Source organism: Pogona vitticeps, chromosome ZW-PAR, assembly GCF_051106095.1.
Source record: "Pogona vitticeps strain Pit_001003342236 chromosome ZW-PAR, PviZW2.1, whole genome shotgun sequence".
Taxonomy (NCBI): Eukaryota; Metazoa; Chordata; class Lepidosauria; order Squamata; family Agamidae; genus Pogona; species Pogona vitticeps.
Window position 1 is genome coordinate 1037097 of NC_135800.1, and position 19188 is coordinate 1056284.

Sequence of the window (19188 nt, forward strand, 5' to 3'; positions counted from 1 at the left end):
GTGTGTGTGTGTGTGTGTGTGTGTGTGTGTGTGTGTGTGTGTGTTGTGTGTGTTTGTTGTGTTGTGTGTGTGTGTGTGGATCTGGTCAAGCCAGGCTTTTAAACCTCGCACTTGTTTTGGGAAACTCTTGGGTCCGGATGGGCTGTCCAGCGGCCACCCCCCTCCCCAGGGCTCAGCCCTTGTCAGCTTCCACCTTGTGGATTCTTTCATGGGGGGGTGGGGGGGGTCCCATCTCTTATCCGGAGCCAATCTTCCTTCTGGACCAGCGGCCATCCAGATGTTCTTGGACTGCCACTCCCAGAAGGCCTTCACCCCCCATCCACCCCCCAGCTGTGCTGGCTGGGGATTCGGAGAGTGGTAGTCCAAGAACATCTGGATGGTACCCTGGGTGGGAGGGGGTGGAGTGATGACCGGGGAGGGGGCACAGGTGAAATCCCTCGGGGGGGGGGTGTGGCCAGGTCTTCAATGCCTTAGGGGTCCTGCTCCCCCCCCATCACTGCCTGGGGGGGGAGAGTAGGGGCAGAAATCTCTGACTGGCTGGGGGGGGGGGGGAGCCTTCCCTGCCGCCTGCAAGCCAAGCCTTGCAAGGACAATCTCCCCCCCAAAAAAGCCCCAGGGACTGCCCCCCCTTGTTTACTTCTTCCCCCCCTCCTCTCCCTCCCTCCCCCTTTACTTCCTCCTCCTCCTCCTCCTCCTCCTCCAGAATCACTTCCTGCCACCGGGCCGGGAGGAGCCGCCGGAGGGATCGCCGCACCCGGAGAGGAGGTATGACCCCCCCACCGGCGGGGATCGCGCCCCCCCCGGCCCGCTCAATGCGCCCCCTCCAGCTGGGGAGGGGAGGGGAGGGGGGTGTCTCTCTCTCCCTAGCTCCCCCCACCCCCCACCCCACCGGGACCCTTCTCTTCCCCGGGGGAGGGAGGGAGGAGCCCCCCCTCACACCACCCCCCAAAGGACCGGGAAGGCTTCCCCCCCCAAGAAGACTCCGGGACCCCCCCCCCCTACTTCCTTTTGGGATCCCCCTCCCTGCCTGCAAGCCCTTGGCGGTGGGGTGGGGGCTTTTTCCTTCCTTTCCACCCCCTCCACGGTTTTCTTTGTCGGGCGGGGGGGGGGAATATTAGGAAGGCCCCCCTCCAGCAACAGAGGAGACACCCCCCCCCCAATCGGCCCTTGCAGAAGTTCCTTTTGGCAAGGAACGAGCTGGGCCTTGGGCGTTTGTGTGTGTGTGTGTGTGTATTTGTGTATTTGTGTGTGTGTGTGTGTGTGTGTGTGTGTGTGTGTGTGAACAGGGGGTTGTGGAGGGTGTCCAGGTTTGGGACTGGTGGGGGGGCAGCCCCTCAAACCTGGACCCCCTGCCCTCCCTTTGGGGTGCCCCACTCTGTGCCCTAAAGTCCAGGGACACACAAAAACACACACATACACACCCCAGGGCTGTGGGGGCAAGTGGGGCTCCCCCCACTTCCATGCATCCCCCCCCGTGGTGAGTTTCTGGGACCCAGCGGGGATTCGAACCCAGGGCCCTCCAGAATCCATGCCTCCAACCACCACACACACACACACACACACACACACACACCAGGGAACCCAATACCTTGATTAGAGCCATTTAAATTCCGGGCGGGCAGGGGGGGAGCTGAGGAGGTCCCCAGCGCTCATCTTGGCCTTGTCCTGCACCTGGGAAAGGATGCGACCTTGTAGGGATGATGGAGAGCATCATCTGCGGCCCTCTTCCTCCCTCTTTCCCTCCCTAGGGTGCCTTCCACGCCACCTTGGCCCACTTTCCTTTCTTTCCCCCTCTCTAATGTGGCTTCCTAGTTTAATTTTATTTTTACTTACTTACTTACTTACTTACTTACTTACTTACTTACTTACTTACTTACTTACTTGCACCCCGCCTTTCTTCCCAAAGGGACTCGTTGTTAAAAAGACCGTCATTAAAAGCCCCCCAAATGTATCAGGATGTAAACTATATATATATATAAAATAATAGTTACAAAAGAATAGTTACAACAATAGCTAATATATATTGCTTTTATATACAACCGCCAACTTGTAACATTGTTTTTATATACAACCACCAACTTGGATTTTCAAATGGTTTTTTTTTTTGCCTATTTGGGCTTTATTTCGAGTTCCGCTACACGGCGTTAGGATTATTTTAGGATTATTTTATTACCGTTGTGTGTGTGTGGTTTTTTTTTTTTACGCTGCGAACGTACCCTGACTGGCCTTTGGCCCGGGGGGGGGGTGGTATATAAAAAAAATCAAATAAGTGCATAAAACATTTTTTTAAAAAAAATATAAACAAGTGTTGTCTTGCGAATGCCAAGCAGATCCAGTACTCCAGGTTTGTTTGTTTGTTTATTCATTCATTTATTAATTTGTTCGGTTTAAAAACTTGTGCCACAATCTGTTCAAAAACAACTCTTCTGTGATGGCCAGTCAACTAAGGCAAAGGGAGAGAAAGGTCTTAAGAAAAATGTCATTTTTGGGCTCGGGGGGGGGGGGAATGAGAGGTTTAATTTTAAGACTATTAGAGTGATGCCCCACCAGCCCCTTCCCACCCCCATTCTCCTACAATTTCGTGGCTTTGGCTGCTCCACCCACCCACCCCGTCACCCCGATTCGGGAGGAGGACCACGGGGGGGCACCCCTCTCGTGTCCCCCATTCGGGAGACCGAGACCCACCTGCCTTGCTTAAAACCTTTCCCGTTGGCTACTCTTGCAAAGCCCCACCATTAATTCCATTTTTTAATTTTTATTTTTTAGGGGATCCGGGACCCTTCCTTCTTTCCTGCACAAAGAGCCACCCCGACGTGCTGCTTTTTTGGCCCCAGAGACGTGGAGAGCCAGCCGAGCATGGAGGAGAAAGCTAAAAAGAGGCCCACAGATTCCTCCTTCTCGTGGTGTGTGTTTATTTGCTTGGATTTCTCCTGGCTGCTGAATTATGCCTCTCCCAGCAGCGCTTTCTCTCTCCTTCTTGAAAGGGGCCATTGTGCTCGGTGGTGGCGCATAATAGGTATTTGTTGAGCTTGTTCCTGTCAAAGGGGGGGGGGAGAACACGTCCTTAGTTTTGCCTCTGCTTCTCCGTGGCTAAAACAAAACAAAAAACCCTCTAGGTTTTCATCTAGTATTATCCAGTTCAATACACGGGTAAGATATAGATTTGATTCCCCCCCCCATGTGGTGTCGTGGATAGCGTGGCCGGCTAGGACTCTGGAGAGCAGGGTTCAGATCCCTGCTGGGCCATCGGAAACTCACTGGGGGAGGGGAACGGGTCAAACTGCTCCTTAAAGCGAATCAGCGGATACCGATCCCGCGGATACGGGGTATGTGTGTGTATTTCCTGCTGAATCTTTGCTAGGTGAAAGGGGCTCGTCGGTATCTGGCGGACGCTGTTTTGCTTTTAGTTCGGAAACAACTGCCGTACGCCTACCGAGAAGAAAAATCGCAAGACGCGGAAGTGAAGGTTGATTTTTGCAGTGGGCCGAGAGTATGCGCTGCTGGGTGTCTAAATCGAATTCGTGTTTTTCTCTGTCCTTTCTGGGTTCCCGAACACGCTTGGTTAAAAACGCATGGCTCACGGAGAGGATTGAGGTCTCCGGCTGCGGAGCCGGTGGTTGGGAGTTTGAATCCCCCATGGGGCTGGACTGGATGATCTCATAGGGTCCCTTCCGGTTCTGCAGTTCTGAGAGGATGCTGGTGGTGATGGTGGTGATCTGGGGTCCCAAAGGACTTCTCCAAATAGCCTGGTTTCCGTTAAGAAGCCAAACGGGCCGGTGGAGTACATTCTGGACTCTGGTACGTGAGCAGCTCTGCAGCCCTAGCCAAGTACAGGAGCACTTAAAAATGACGTCTCCCTTACACGCTGCTTCGGTAATCGGAAGGCTTGTCTGTTTCCTGCTTTCCAGAAGGCCTTTTTGTGCACCGTGGTGCGGATGGATGCCCCGGCTCCTTGCCAAGGTTTTGTCTTGTGACCTGAGTAATGGACGGGCCGCGATAGGCTTTTACCTTCGCTGGCTGAAATATTAAAGAGACGCGGAGGTTGGATTTAGTAAACAGAATTGCTTTTATTTTTTTCCCTGTCGAAGCAGTTCCTATTTTATGGTTTATTATCTGAGTGTTACGTTACCTATCCGTGGGTACTGGTCCCCCTCTATTCGGCACCGGTTAGGCCACCTCCTCTGGAGTCCTGTGTCCAATTCCGGACACCACATTTGAAGAAGGATGATGACAGACTGGAGCAGAAAAAAGGGGGGCAAATTGTTTCTGTGAGTTTACCGTTGGTAAACGTAATACCTGGATTTCGCCTCCATCGTCCCTTATGATCCGGATTTTGCTTTGGGTGAACATCAAGACGGTGCTTAATAAACAGGCTCAGTGGAGTCTGGATCTCCCCCGATTTTTTCTCATCCTCGTTTCCTGAGTGACAAGGATTTTGACGAGCGTTTCTGTAGCAAACCGAGCGCTTTGCCCATTTTTCCCTCTCTCTCTCTCTCTCTTTCCAGTGAGATCATTTGCAAAATATGCTTCTCAGCTTCCTTCAAGGCCTATCGCAGCCCGTCAGTTACAACTGCTCATTTGCCTGGAATTGTGATTCATAAGCCAAGACTCTGTCTGCTTCTAAAAAAAAAGTATATTGTTAAAGGGAAATCAGGGAGAGAGAAAAAAAAACATATGTAGATGTTTCGGGGACCATGCATAAATTTGTTAAGGATTAGTAAAATGTAGGCGACATTGTGTTCTGCCGTGCAGCTGATTTCTGTGGAAATAATCTGAGATGAGAAGGATATTTTATTGACTGTTGCAATCATTGTTTACCAATGTGTCCATGGGCGATGTGATTTATATTCGTAGGGATTCAAACCCAGAGCCTGACTGCCACACACCGAATATTCTTTGACCATGTGAATGTGCATCCTTTCTTCCCAGTCTTGGCCTGTTCCCCTCACATCCGGTCAACACAAGACATAGAGAGTGTCGTCGCAACTTACGATGAAACCCCATCCCTTAAAAATGCTGGTGCCTAGGTCTTCGGCCCCAAATGAGTATTTTGTCAAGAGGAAGGATAGAAAGGACATACAATAGTTCCAAAAAACCATCAATGCTGAAAACCACAGATAATAATGTCTGCTCTACATAGCATGGTAAAAGAAAAAATCCAGAAATATGTATTTTCACCTTGTATTACCAGGACTGGCCACTAGAGAGAGCCAAAGACCATGCTATGTATTCTTCATCAGCAAGAACTGTAGCTAGGCCTAACTTCCTGTTCCTGCCCCAATGCTAGCTGGGAGTTTTCTTTCAGAACAGGAAGTCAGGCCGAGCTAGGCCTTAAAACCGTCCACTTAAGGCCTTTCTCCCAGGCGAGCAGCATTTAGTTGTCTGTAGGGTGTCTTCTCTGTGAGGTAGAACTCACAGAATGGAGGATGATGGAGGATTTCCCCTAATTTTCATCCTTTCCCAAGATACCACTGCTTTTCTTTTGAGTGGCTCAATTTTCTTCCCGATTGAAATTTGCAGTTGAAGGAAATTATTTCTGAAGGAGGAGAAAGCCAGGCAGTCTATTTTCTAGGTCACCCTACCTTTTATTTATTCATGTAGATGATGTGCTTCATCAAAAGATTTGATGCTTTTTTATATATATATACAAAAAAGAACAAATAACACATCCTGGAATTATTTACTTTTTATTGGAGACTTTATTCTGTTTTTAACTCTCGGGCCGTGGAAAAAGCAGGGCAGAGACATTATTTGCATGGCACTGTTTGCTAAAGGCCGGGGACCCACAGAAAATGGGGGCTGCGTTCAGCCACGGCGACGGCCACCGGTTCTGTTGAAATATTTTTTGGGGCCGCCAACTTGAATGGCTTTAAAAGAAACTGGATAAATCGGTGGAGGTTAGAGCCATCAATGCCTCTTAGTCAAGACCGCTATACAGTCTGACTCCGCTATTCACAGGATCAGGACCCACTGATTCACTCATTGGCTTGGAACCGAACTCATAAAGCTTCCCACCACTACAAGCTGTTTCAGTTGGACCTGCTGAAAAAGGATTGCTATACAGAAGGACCCTACTATCCGCGGGATCAGTATCCACTGATTCACATATTCGTTCTCTGAAAATACAAAACAAACCCAACCACCCCGAAATACCTATTTATATGTATTCCTAGGGCGTATTTAACAGAACTGGCCACTAGTGGGAGACAGAGACCATGCAATGTCTAGCGTTCGATTCTTCCGCGTTTTTCAGCATCGGCAGTTGGAACCGATTCCCCCACCCCACCCCTCATGGATATTGAGGTCCTACTGTTTTCTGATTTTTGAATCCTATTTTTCAGGGTGAAAAGATGACCTCCCCACTCAGTTTGTCAATATTTTCCTGGAAGAGGCCCTCTCTTGAGTATTCTATGTGAGTATCCATGCTCTGCCTAGTTTTCCAGATTCAACGCCATGAAGCCTGTGCTTTTCTTTACAACTCTCTGTGTTTAATTCTTCCCCCTTGTTTGCTCTTTTCAAAAAAACGAACCGTTGCTGTTACTAAGGCGTGGGAAACGAAGACAGAGGGGAAGATAGGGTAGCCTCTCAACTGTTAGAGCAGTACGACGCCAGAACCCATGAACCAGCGAGGTGGTGAGCGCTCCAACCCTGGAGAAAACCATCTGTCTGATCTGCTTGGATTTGAATCCCTGCCTTGAGCAGGGGGTGGGTCTTGATGACCTTTGGAGGCCCCTTCCGGCTCCTTCGTTCTAGGATTCGTTATCGTTGGCGTCTGCCAACATCTGATGTTTTATCTGCTTGACATCCATCCTGCCGTATGCATCCCGCCAACGCGAATGGCTTTTTCTTCTTAATTGGTGCTCCCAAGGATTCTATATTTATTCTCTGCCATTGCCCACATAAGTGGAAACAGACGTTCTTTTAAATAATTATGCACTGACTCGAAAACACCCTGCACAAGAGTTTACAAGACCTGTTCCAAGACACGAGACTGTGCAGAAAGGGTGTCTGGTTTCCGTGAAGTGCCTTTTATGTAAACCAGGAGTATTCGTGGTCTTTTGCTGCCATCTAGAGGAATGAAAATCGCTGCTTTGAAATATGTTGGATTCCCAAGGTGGTGTAGTGGGTAGAGTGGAGGGTTGGGACTCTGGAGATCTGGGTTTGAATCCTCACTCAAGCATGGAAACTCATCGCGGAGTGAAAATCGTTGCATTCAAATACATTGCGTTCCTTTTAGGACCTTTCCTGCCTAACTTGATCCACGAAGGATCCTAGACTGGGGTGATATCCAGTTACATTATATAGTTCAGAGGAGGGTGACAAGGATGATCCAGGGAATGGAAACTGAGCCCAAGGAGGAAAGACTGAAAGAACTGGGCGTGTTTGGCCTTGAGGAAAGAAGACCGAGAGGAGATACGGTAGCACTTTTCAAAGACTTGAAAGGTGGTCCTACAGAGGAGGGGCAGGATCTGTCCTTGATCTTCCCAGAGTGCAGGACATGCAATAACGGGCTCCAGCGACAGGAAGCCAGATTTCGGCTGAATATCAGGAAAAACATCTCAACTGTTAGAGGAGTACGACAATGGAACCCACGACCTCAGGGGGAGGTGGTGAGCGCTCCAACGCTGGAAACATTCAAGAGAAAATTGGACCATCAGTTGGATCTGCTTTGAGTTCGGTTCCTGCCTTGAGCAGAGGGTCAGACTGGATGGCCTCAGAGACCCCTTCCAACTCCATGATTCTAGCATTCTGTATTTTGTTGGGTTGGGTGGCCAACGTCCTTCCCCATTGTCCTGGGTTTGCTTGCTTTCTCTCCCCCCCCTCCCCAGCATCCCATTGAGAACAATTTTCTCCAACGTGCTGTTCTGTAGTTGTTCTGGACTACAACTCCCATCTGACTAAGTGTCTAACCTGTGCTGAGAATCGTACGCATGCAAGACCACAGTTTTGGCGTCAAATGTCCAGGAACCAAACGATCCCTTATCTTAAGTGCTTGTTTGCTAGCTTTCTGTCCTTGGTTCTTTTGATCGCGATCCTTCTAAATCCATCCAGCCGGGGGCAGGTGGAACCGAGAGATGGGCTCCTTTATCCGTGAACCCCTTAACCCGTTAATTGCTCTCTTCTCTTCCTTAAAAGATTTGCTGAATTTCCTTTTTATTAGAAAAAGAGGATGTTATTTACTGTGTGAAATGACTGGCCTACCTCCCTCTTAGGTGTGTTTGTGTGTCCTAAGACCGTTCCCATAAGACATCCTGCTAAGATGAGATGCGGTGATTTTTAAATAAGAACGGACGAGTTCCTAAATCAACGAGGCAGGGAGCGATGGGTTTTGTTGGCTTGCTTGCACCTCTGGTGTCCTTTCATGCCGACGACTCACAGAGCAACGTACTGAAAGTGGGGGGCTTCGGAGGGTCGGAGATAAACGCCATCAACCCCACCTTACGAGGCATTGAGCGGCCACAAGAAGCCACGCTCTTTAGGGTTGAACGGGGTGTCGACCCCGTTGTTCCGGGTCTCCTTTCTGCTTGCCGTCTTGTCCCATCGGCAGCCATGTTTCTGACAACCGAATCGGCCAAGCTTAGAGAATTCCGAGAAAATTCCCCCACAGCAGAGCAGTGGAAATAACAGTGCTTAGTATTGTTTGCGTTTCTCTCTCTCTCTCGTGTTGTTATAATGAGTGTTGAAACCGACGGGTGATTTTGCAGAAATGACAACGTAGGCCTTGCATCTTTCGTGGGAGAAGAAGGTTCATGTTCAAGCCGGTTTCGTCCCAGAAGGTTGGATTACATTATATAAATGATACGATTCCTTGGAATTATAGTCCAGGACCATCAGCGCCCAAACGGTGAGGGACCCTCGCTCTGCAAAGAGACAGCTGTGCGATCCAGTTATCCTTTAAAAGAAAAAAAAGCGCATAACACTGTAAAGAAGTTTGGTCTGAAAGTCAAAGCTTTCCTCGATAGCCTAGAGTCCAGTCCATATGCTTGGACTCCGAGAGAGAAGTTGCCAAAGCTATAGAAATCTCCATCCTGTTCAGGCAACGGAAAGGTCCAGCCAAATTCATTTCATCCTCCAGCTTTGATGACCACCGGAGCGTCGGCTCTCCCTCAATGCCGAGCATCTTCCATTTTGAATCCCATACGCTCTTTCACACCTTACCTGTGGGGTCGCGGGCCTCTCGCACTCAGTCCCTTGATCACGTTCATCAGTTCCCATGTGGCCACTGTGGCTTCAAAATTATCTGGGGATTTGGCCTTCTGGATCACTTGAGGTCCAGGTTCTGCTGGATCCAATAATTCTTCGTGTATATTCCATTTAAGAGGTTCTAGTTTCTCCTCATGCTCTTACGGTGAAAGCATGACAATTAAGATCCCACAAGCTTACTTTTATCTCCCTCATCAGGCAGAGATGACTCCCATACCATCCGTTTTGTTTCAATTGTAATTTCATTTTCTCCTTTAATGTGTGGCCTGCATTGTTAAACTGTAAACTGCCCAGAGAGAGCTGTAAATACTGTGGGGCAGCACGTAAGCAGAATGCTTTGCTTCATTCAAAACAGGCAATTGAAACTAGATTCAAAATATAGGACGTTCGCTGTCTACATTTGCCGGCTCAGCAATAGCTTGGTCCTTCTTTTCCAGTCTGCAGAAAAGAAAAAAAGAAAAAGACATAAGAAGAGGCCATGCAAATCATCCCAGCTTTGTTTTGCGAAAAGCACAGGAAGGGATCATGCAAATCATCCCAGCTTTGTTTTATACAAAGTCTGGTGGTTCGTGGTTTTGTTGCAAGTGACAATACTTTCCGACCATTATCAAGGGAAGACAGAAGTCCATTTTTCAACCATGTTCCCCCCCGTTTTGATATTTCTTTCTTCGGTTTTCTTTTGTTTTGTATCTTGCTGTGTGGAAAAGTTCTATGGAACGTCTTTGGGTGCCTTAAGAATTAAACACTCTTCAAAGGTTGCCCTGTGTAAAGTACATTACTGTAATCAAAATGGGATGTAATTAAGGTATGAGTCACGGCTGCCAGGTCGAACGGCTCTAGGAACGGTAACCCTACTCGAGGAATTAAGGGCCCTGCAAGTCGGGTTCAGAGCTGGCCCCAGAACCCGGATTTGTACCTCCATCTGTGGCATTGGATAGATTTTAATCTGCACCTTTGATCTGCACCGTTGGAAGAGATCCTAAAGGATCATCCAGTCCAGCCCCTCTCAAGAAGGCCCAGTGGGGGAATCGAACCCCCAACCTCTTGCTCCGCAGCCAGAGAGCTAAACCACTGGACGATCCAGCCAAACAAATCCCTGAACCCTAATCTGGACTTTTATCATCATGATGGTCATCATTAGGAAGAGGATTTCTATGACATCTCATATTTTTTTTCCTGCAGACTGTGTTTGAAATCATAAGAGGGTTTGGACATGAGTCATATGGTGAGAAAGGCCGGATGGCTCACCAACATACTTCAACTTGCTTGTGGCTTCACGTATAGGTGGCAGAGAAAGTGTGACACGTCATAGAAACCCTCCCCCTAATCGTCGCCATCCTCTTTAGCACAGCAGAGCTGGAAGGGACCCTGTAGATCATCTAGTCCAGCCTCTCTCAAGGAGGTGCAGTGAGGGGGGGGCGGGATTCAAACTCCTAGCCTGTAAATCGCTGAGCTCTCCGGCAAGTTGTCAGCCGGGCAGTTGTTTATCCTGGGAACTGGGTGCGAGTGTGTTTGTGTTTGCCTTCCTTGATCATTGTGGTTTCTTCTGTTGGAAAGGTTGACAGGTATCTGTCTTTTGTGTGTGTGTGTGTGTCTGTGTGTGTGTCTGTGTGTTGGTGGTGGAAATCCCTCTGCCCTGGTCTCTCCCCACACTGGCCGAGCTGGCTCGGGTGCCTCCGATCGGCTTTCCACCCCAGAGGAGCGACTGCGCCAAGCTCTGCAGACTGTTTGGAATACTTTGAATGCTTTTGACACCCGGGGATGCTCGCTGCACGGCAGAGGGGAGGCGGTTTACAGCGGGGCGATTCATATGCAAAACTGCACCATAAATTCAAAAGCCCCGTCTCCCCCCCCCCCGGCCCGGGTGGCAGCGCTCAGCATTTCATCAGCAATACAGTACAGTATTTCTGCCATCTTTGTTTAGATTACCGTGAGTCATCAAAAGTCTGTCTTGTACCAACACTGTGGACATTCCTCTGGCACGGATCCTTCTTCTTTTTAATGGTTTTTTCTCCCCCTCCCCTCCCTCCCTCGTCTTTCTTTCTCTTCCTTTTCTCTCTCTCTCTCTTCCCCCCCCCCCAATCATCCAACCCCTGGCTTCCCTTTGAAACTGGCTTTGGCTGCAGGTCCCCTTATTCATCATCGCAGAAAAGGCTCTCTGAATGTTAAGCTGGCCCGGTTCATAAGGATGCTTTCGGCGGCTCCGGGGGGTGCAAAGATTTGACTTCGGCTGGAAGGACCGGACCCCGGGGTGTTCCCCACCAGGACAGCACGCAAGACAACCCCCCCCCCCTTTTCTGCACCTTTTCTCTGCTGCATTTCCGTGTCGTGGGAAAGAGAGAGGAGAGGAAGAGGAGGAGGAGGAGAGCCTTCCTGGGGGAATCTCGCCCCATTTAAGGTAGGTCCCCATGGGGTGGGCTTTTTGGGGGGAGGAGAGAGAGGGGAAGGTGGCCAGGGGGTGCAAACAAGCAGACCCCTGCCCCGATGGAGTCGGGCCCGCAAAAAGGCAGGTGCACTGAGACAGACCCCCCCCCCCGCGTGCCAGACTTGAAGCTTTTTCAGAAAGGATGCCTGTGTAGGAGAGAGGGAGGGGGGGGGGACACCCGAACAGAGCAGTCCATTGTGTAGTTACTTCCCCCCCCCCCTTTCTGAGTCTTGGGTTTGCAGAGAAGGAGGGGGGGGAGTGAGGAAGGCAAAAAAAAAGAAAGCTCCACTTTTCTTCACATCTGACCCTTTTCCCAAAACTGGGACCAGCTGAAGTCCTGGAGTAAGATGGACTTTGTGTTTTAGCACAAAGCTGGGGGGGGGGAGAGAGAGGGAGGGCGGCGAGAGAGAGAGGGAAAAACCAATTGTCGGGCGTTTAAAAGCCGTATCCTTTTCTGCAGTGCCGCGGAAGTGCTGCTCCCTTGGACCCGGGGGGGGGGAGACACCTCTTCCATGTTTTCCTCCACCCGCCACCCCTCCCAAATTGGCTAAAAGGGGTGTTGATGATGCTCCAGAAATGTCTTTGCTGGGATTTTTTCTTTGCTGGCTCAGGAGATTTCTTCTTCTTCTCTCCCCCCCCCCCACTTTGCCCGTTTGCTGGGGGTTCTGTCCCTCTGGAATGGCAGGGGTTCACGACACGATGCTTCCCAGAGGATCTTAAAACAGCGGCCGTGCTCTCTTGCTGCAGTTTTGATGCAAAGTCTGGGGCTTGGGGCAGGTGTTTTTTTTTTTAAGAGGAGGCCTCTTTACGTGGAGGTCAGCCCTTTTCCACCTCTCCGGCTGGCCCCTGGGAGGACCGCCGGAGCCCAGCCTTCCTTTCGGGGCCCCCCCACCCCAAACAGAAGCGGGATAAAAACTTAAAAGAGACTTTCCGGAAGAGGGGTCCCGGCCGGGTCTGCAGAGGGTCCCTCCCTCTCCCCCAGCCGTCCTCCGCGTTAGATATTTCGAAGGAGCGATTCTGCAGTCCCGTTGTTTACTACCCCACTTGGGATGGGCGGGAAAAACTTCAAAGTCCGAGGGAGAACTTGCCGCATTTTGGAAGTGTCTTTTCTGTCCCCATTGTTGTCATGGCCCAGCCCAGTTCGGTTCTCCGTTGGGTGTCCGGTGGCTTTCGAATGACGGTTTACCCCCCCTTCCAAAGCCACCCCATTTGGGATGCCTCGAGACGGGGGCAGCCGCCTCCTGATGGCGACTTACGGCTGTTGGAATAAAATGAGGCCGCTGTCAGCTTCCCCCCCCACCTTCTTATTGCAAAGACATCCGGCTGCGTTCCTTCTCCTCCCGTGAGGACTTTGTACGGGGAGCTCTCCTGCTGGTCTGATGCGGGACCATTTTGGTTTGCTTTGTGCTGCATGGATGGGGTGGAGTTTCCATTCCAGTCTGTTTCGAACGGGGAGCACCCGCAGAACGCCTGACACTTCAGTTTTGCAGGAGATGCTCTTTTTTTTATTGCATGTTTTTTTTCTCCCCTTTTGGCCTGTCTGTTCCCGATCTCCCTCTTCATCCCCAGCTTCTCTCTTCTCCCCCCCCCCACCCCACAGATGTGCCCTCCTTCGGATGCTGACGCATTGAATGTGTAAGGATTTTTTGCTGAGCCATGTCACAGATGCTGCACATAGAAATCCCCAATTTTGGGAACACGGTCTTGGGCTCCCTGAACGAGCAGAGGCTTCTGGGACTCTACTGCGATGTCTCCATCGTGGTCAAAGGGCAGGCCTTCAAGGCCCACCGGGCCGTCCTGGCGGCCAGCAGCCTGTATTTTAGAGACCTGTTCAGTGGGAATAGCAAGAGCGCCTTTGAGCTGCCAGGATCCGTGCCCCCGGCTTGCTTCCAACAGATCCTCTCCTTTTGCTACACCGGGAAGCTGACCATGGCCGCCAGCGAGCAGCTGGTGGTGATGTATACAGCGGGTTTCCTCCAGATCCAGCACATCGTGGAGAAAGGGACGGACCTGATGTTCAAAGTGAGCTCCCCGCACTGTGACTCTCAGACGGCGATGATCGAAGACCCGAACTCAGAGCCCCAGAGCCCCAGCAACCCTCTGCAGCCGGCTTCGGTGCCCTACGCCCTGTCCCCGTCTATGCCCATCCCGCTTCTCACCCGGGTCAAACACGAGAACCTGGAACTCCAGCCCTCCAAGAGGTCCCTGGAGGTCAGCCTTCGGGACTCGGCCGGGGGGAGCTCATCGGGCATGACCCCTATGAAGCTGTCCCGGGTCTCCTACTACGGGGTGCCCAACCTCGCCACCCTCATCCCGAACATCCCGCAAGCTCAGTATGCCCCAGGGGAGCGGACGAGCCCTGGAGCCAGCAGCCTTCCCACCACCGACAGCCCTACATCCTACCACAACGAGGAAGATGAAGAAGATGATGAAGCCTACGACACCATGGCGGAAGACCAGTACGGGCAGATGTACATCAAGTCGACCGGGGGCTATGCAGGTAACAATCCCACCGCTGCCACCATGCCGCTGATTGTCTTTTTCTTTTTTTTTCAAAATCTTCACTCCGAACTCATTGCCTAAGTTCTTCGCCTGCAGGTTTTGATCGGGCTGGGAAATGAGAAATCGTTCCCTCGAAAGGTTTATATTTTTTTCAGGTGCGCCTTTTTCTGCTGGCCGGGTAGGGTCTTCCGACCTTTTTATGGGTGGAATGAGATGTTTCCGTTCTCGGAAAGCAGCAGTAAGAGTTCGTCCCCCTCTTCCAAACCAAAAAGTTTGCGGATGAGAAAACTTCCTTTCTCAAGCGCAGAGCGCGGGGCGGGTGTTCGTTCTGGCTCACAGCGCTCGGCGGTCAAGATCTGTTTCATTGTTTCCTCGGCCCATCTCAGTGAGGAACAGCTGAGCAGGTGGACATAAGCGGAGACCCGCCGGCCAAAATCCTGCGGCTTAGCACAGTAAATTGCACTAGTGTAGATCGCTCGAATCAGTGGGGATCCTCCATAAGGTCCATGGATTCTGATGGGCCTCCTGCAGTTGACTCCAGCCTAGTTGTTAGAGCAGTTAGAGTAGAGCCATTGGAATCAATTGGATTTACAGAGCAGGCTCATTAAATCCCTATTGAGCCTTTATTATTTTAGTTGTCGGCTGCTGCACGGAGAGCCTGGGGGGAGTTATCCTGCCTTGTAAGGGGTTAACAACTCTGCATGTGTGACGTCAGAGAGACTTTCCGTAAACCCCGAGTCCCTTAACATGGCTGCTTGGCAAAAGTAAACACCCGATCGGTGTGTGTGTGTGTGTGAGGGAGAGAGAGTGGATGCTTCTGTTAGGACACCATGGCTGAAATCCTGTTGCTTGGCATCATACGTGGCACTAGAGGGGTCAGAGGGGGTGTCACACCTTGTCCTTTTTAGAAAAAGAGGCATGTCCGTACTTGCTCATCACAAGGGAGATGATTTCTATGACATGTCATATTTAAATTTGCTCGCGGGTTCAAGGTTAAGTTGCGGAGAAAGTGTGACATGTCATAGAAATCCTCCCCCTGTCCAGACCCACTTATAAGTCCAAACATAAGCTGCAGGAAAAAATGTGACATGTCATAGAAATCCTCGTCACACTTTCAGCGGTGAGTTGCCTAGGAGGATGAGGGATTTTCCGGCGCACACACCCCCTTAGTGTCTCGCTAATGCTCTCCTTCCTTGCTGTCTCCCCCCCCCCCACCGCCAGGGCCTCCCGAGAAGCCGGAGCAGGGCCCCTTGGAGAGCCGGTCCTGTGTCCTCATTCGCCGCGACCTGGTTGCCCTCCCGGCCAGTCTCATCAGCCAAATTGGATATCGGTGCCATCCAAAACTCTACTCAGAAGGAGATCCTGGAGAAAAACTTGAACTTGTTGCAGGTAAATAGTATCACAGCCTCGTCTCCGGACAGGCGTTTGGGTCTGGGAACCACCTTCTTCCGTTCTGACTTCTTAAATTGTCAAATAGATGCAGGTTTTCCTCTTTGCTTGCCGATAACTTGCTTTTCGCATTGATATTATTTCAGTTCCATTATCCAAAACAATTAGTTTTTTTCTATTTCGAACCAGCATTATCCTTGAATGCCCCCCTGATCTTGTTTTTGTAAGGAGAATAGAGCTTCTCCAACTTCTGCTTCTGATTGTTCAATTTTTTTTGTAAGCTAATAGATGCAGTTGTCTGTCAGGTGGCCCGAAGCATTTGTGTGTTTATTGCATTGTCCCGTTCTTGCACTTAGAGAATACGCCTCTTCTATATTGGCTGCAGTTTGGTTTTATTTAACTGAATGATTGGATTTTGATGTCTATTCCAGATGTTTTATTGCTATGTTGTAAGCCGCTTAGAATAGTGCCGTGCCCTAATGGGGCGGTATATAAATGTCATGGACAAACAAACAAACAGTCTGTCGGAGTGAATGACTTTGGAATGCTGGAATATTTCGGCGAGTCCTTCTCTGGAATCATTCTCCGCTGGTCAATGACTGGACTCGTCAGAAAAAAAATGAGGATCCGGCTGCTTTCCAAAAACTGTTTCCAGTTTTTGCTTTTTCTGACTGGCTCAAACTCCAAATGGCCTGAAGGAAATAATGTCCGTTCTCCTTCCTCCAACTTGCTGTCCGAGGGCGATTTCTCCTTTTCTTTTCCTCTCCCCTAGGCTCCGGTGTTTACATCACCCGAGGGCAGCTGATGAACTGTCATCTGTGTGCGGGTGTGAAGCATAAAGTCCTCCTCCGACGCCTCCTGGCAACCTTCTTTGACAGGTATGACGAAAGCACCTCTCGTCTTCCGTGCATATTCAGGCAGCCAAGAGAATCCGAGTTAGCAGTAAAGACCCCTTAACCTGGGATACCCTGCCCATCCCTTCCAGAGAAGGTGTAGAAAGGGAATAAGGCTCGGCCCAGCTTTAAGTGTGGCCCACACAGGTACCTTAAATAAATATAGTATGGCCCCCTTATCTGCGGGACCAGTATCCACTGATTCACTTATCCACGGTCTGAAAATATTTAAAACTTTAAAAGGGAAAACCCTAGAAATGCAGATTTCTAAAGGTGAAGTTACCAGAACTGGTCACTAGAGGAGGCCAGAGACCATGCTATGGATATCATTTGTTCTAATTCACGTTTTTTCAGCATCTGTAGGGAGATTTGAAACCAATCTCCCAAGGTTACGGACTGCTACTGTAAAAAATACTACTACTACTACTACTACTACTACTACTACTACTACTACTACTACTACTACTACTACTACTACTACTACTAATAATAATAATAATAATAATAATAATAATAATAATAATAATAATAATAATAATAATAATAATAATAATAATAATAATAATAATAAAAAACAACGACAACGACGATGATGATGATGATGATGTAGAACGGTCTGTTTTCCTGCTTTGCTCCTGGAACAGGAACACGTTGGCCAACAGCTGCGGGACGGGGATCCGGTCTTCGACCAGCGATCCGAGCCGAAAGCCGCTGGACAGCCGAGTCCTGAACGCTGTGAAATGTAAGTAGGAGGAGGAGGAGGAAGAAGAGCTTCCCCCCTCCCACCCGAGGTGGACCAAGCACAGCGGGGGTTATTTTACTGTTTTTGTTGTTGTTTTTTTTCAAGAAAACAAAAAGAAATCTCCTTTTTTTAAAAAAAAAGTCTCTGCCTTCAAAATCTGGGTGTTTGCGGAGTCTTTTACGGGCACTGGCGTGCTAGAAAGGGTGGTTCTTAAAGGGAAGGGTGAAAGAAAAAAAGAGGAGACAGGGCTTTTTGATGGGTTTGGTAGACCTGTATTTCTTTCGGGGGGGGGGGGGTTGGAGAAGACTGCAGATGCCGCTTAATATTTCCCTGAATGTGTGGCTTTGTCTGTGAAGTGGATTTGAGAGCCTAGTCAATAGATGGATGGTTTCATACCTGCCTTGACTCTTCCATGTTCAGGTTAGGTCTGTCACAAAACCTGGTTTCTGGCCAGCCTGAGCAAACTCTTCCTCACCCACAACCCAGTTCCTCCGTGTCCTTCTTAAACTAAGGTGCTCCGCGCTGCAGACCCCCCACCCACCCAAACGACGCTAAACACCCTCTCTGTTTCCGCAGTGTATTGTCAAAATTTTGCCCCGAGCTTCAAGGAAAGCGAGATGAACGTCATCGCGGCCGACATGTGCACGAACGCCCGCCGGGTCCGTAAGCGTTGGCTCCCAAAGATCAAGTCCATGCTGCCGGAAGGGATGGAGATGTATCGCTCCGTCATGGGCTCCACCCCCAGCGGCGTCCCCCTGGACCCCGAATTCCAGGCTTCCGCTGGTCAAATGTTTGAACAACGCATCTATGCAGAAAGGAGGGGCGAGGCTGGAACGATCGTGGCTCTCAGAACTAACCCCGTCTCTGCGGATCAAAGCAACGGAGCTAGCCAGTTGTTTGAGCCGAGCGACGGCGCCGAGGGAGGCAACTCCGTCATCCAGGAGTCGGCCGGCCCCGAAGCGTTGGCTTCCGAGACCCCGAACACCGCAGAGCCTTTCGATCAAGGGTCCGGTTCCAGCAGCCGGCCGGAAACGCCCGGCCGACGACCGGACGGCGCCTACGGAGGGACTTTATGAGAGCGAGCGAGGGTAACGTTGGGGGGCGACTGACGTTCTTGGGATCTATACTACTAAAGCTGCTTGCATGCATTATTAATACAAGAGAAAAAAAAGAAATGTGATCAAAACATTTACCTACTGAACTGCTACTGTTGCCTGAGAAAAATGTGATTTTTATTCTGCTTGTGTTTTAAGGTTTATGAAGGAAAACATCACATTCATTAGACTGTACGCAACCCCAGGTCTAAGGCAAGCGATGTATGGGGAACAACAACAACAACAGAAAAACACTCTCTCTCGAAAAAAACACAGTAGGGCCCCCCATATCCAAAGGGGATCGGTTCCAAGGCCCCCCTTGCAGATGCTAAAAAAAATGTGGATTGTGGATTATATAGCAAACGCTAGTTTAATAGCGAAAGCTATATATCGCATGGCCTCTGGCTGCCTCTTGGGGGCCCGTTCTAATAACTTCATCTTGAGAAAAGTATATTTTTAAGTTTTTTTCTTTTAATATGTCAAGTATTTTCAGACTGTGAATAAGTAAATCTGCGGATAAGGGGGTCCTACTGTACCCAAGGTCAGTATAGAGGACTGTAGTTTCTCTCCCCTCCCCTTTTTGCAATTCCACAAGAGCGAAACACTATCTCCAGCCTTCACTAACCACCACCCTCTTTTCCATTCCAATATTTCGCTCCATTTCCTAAGCAGGAAGATGCAGGCTGGGTCCTTTTATTATTATTATTATTATTATTATTTTGGAAGGGGGCTACCTAGGAGACAGGGAGGTGCAAGAGAAGACGAGAGGAATGCAAAGGGAAAATCCTGAAACTATGGTAGTCGTACTGTTGGGTTCTCTTTTGTGCTTTGCACAACTCCCATGCTTGGATCTTCTGTTTTAATTGTGGACAGACGGGGCATCGAGAGGCCCATGTGCTTGCAAAAATGACTTCATCGAAAACCCGGTCTCCATGAGCG

The 19188-nt window shown here is 49.8% G+C and overlaps 1 protein-coding gene across 5 annotated transcripts; it reads left to right on the top strand.

Moving 5' to 3' along the window:
- The first annotated feature begins 667 nt into the window (after nucleotides 1-667).
- Nucleotides 668-19145, top strand: NACC2 (NACC family member 2). Of its 5 annotated transcripts, XM_072985206.2 has the most exons (9): nucleotides 668-765; nucleotides 2767-2903; nucleotides 6342-6412; nucleotides 11331-11602; nucleotides 13230-14129; nucleotides 15353-15520; nucleotides 16293-16398; nucleotides 17058-17155; nucleotides 17732-19145. In XM_072985206.2, the coding sequence occupies exons 5-9, from the start codon at nucleotides 13286-13288 to the stop codon at nucleotides 18229-18231; spliced, it is 1716 nt and encodes a 571-aa protein (XP_072841307.2). In that variant the 5' UTR covers nucleotides 668-765; nucleotides 2767-2903; nucleotides 6342-6412; nucleotides 11331-11602; nucleotides 13230-13285; the 3' UTR covers nucleotides 18232-19145. The 5 variants fall into 5 exon arrangements, with proteins under 5 accessions (XP_072841307.2, XP_072841309.2, XP_072841308.2 ...); XM_072985208.2 differs by lacking the exon at nucleotides 6342-6412; XM_072985207.2 differs by lacking the exon at nucleotides 2767-2903 and having other exon boundaries at nucleotides 672-765.
- Nucleotides 19146-19188: the final 43 nt, after the last annotated feature.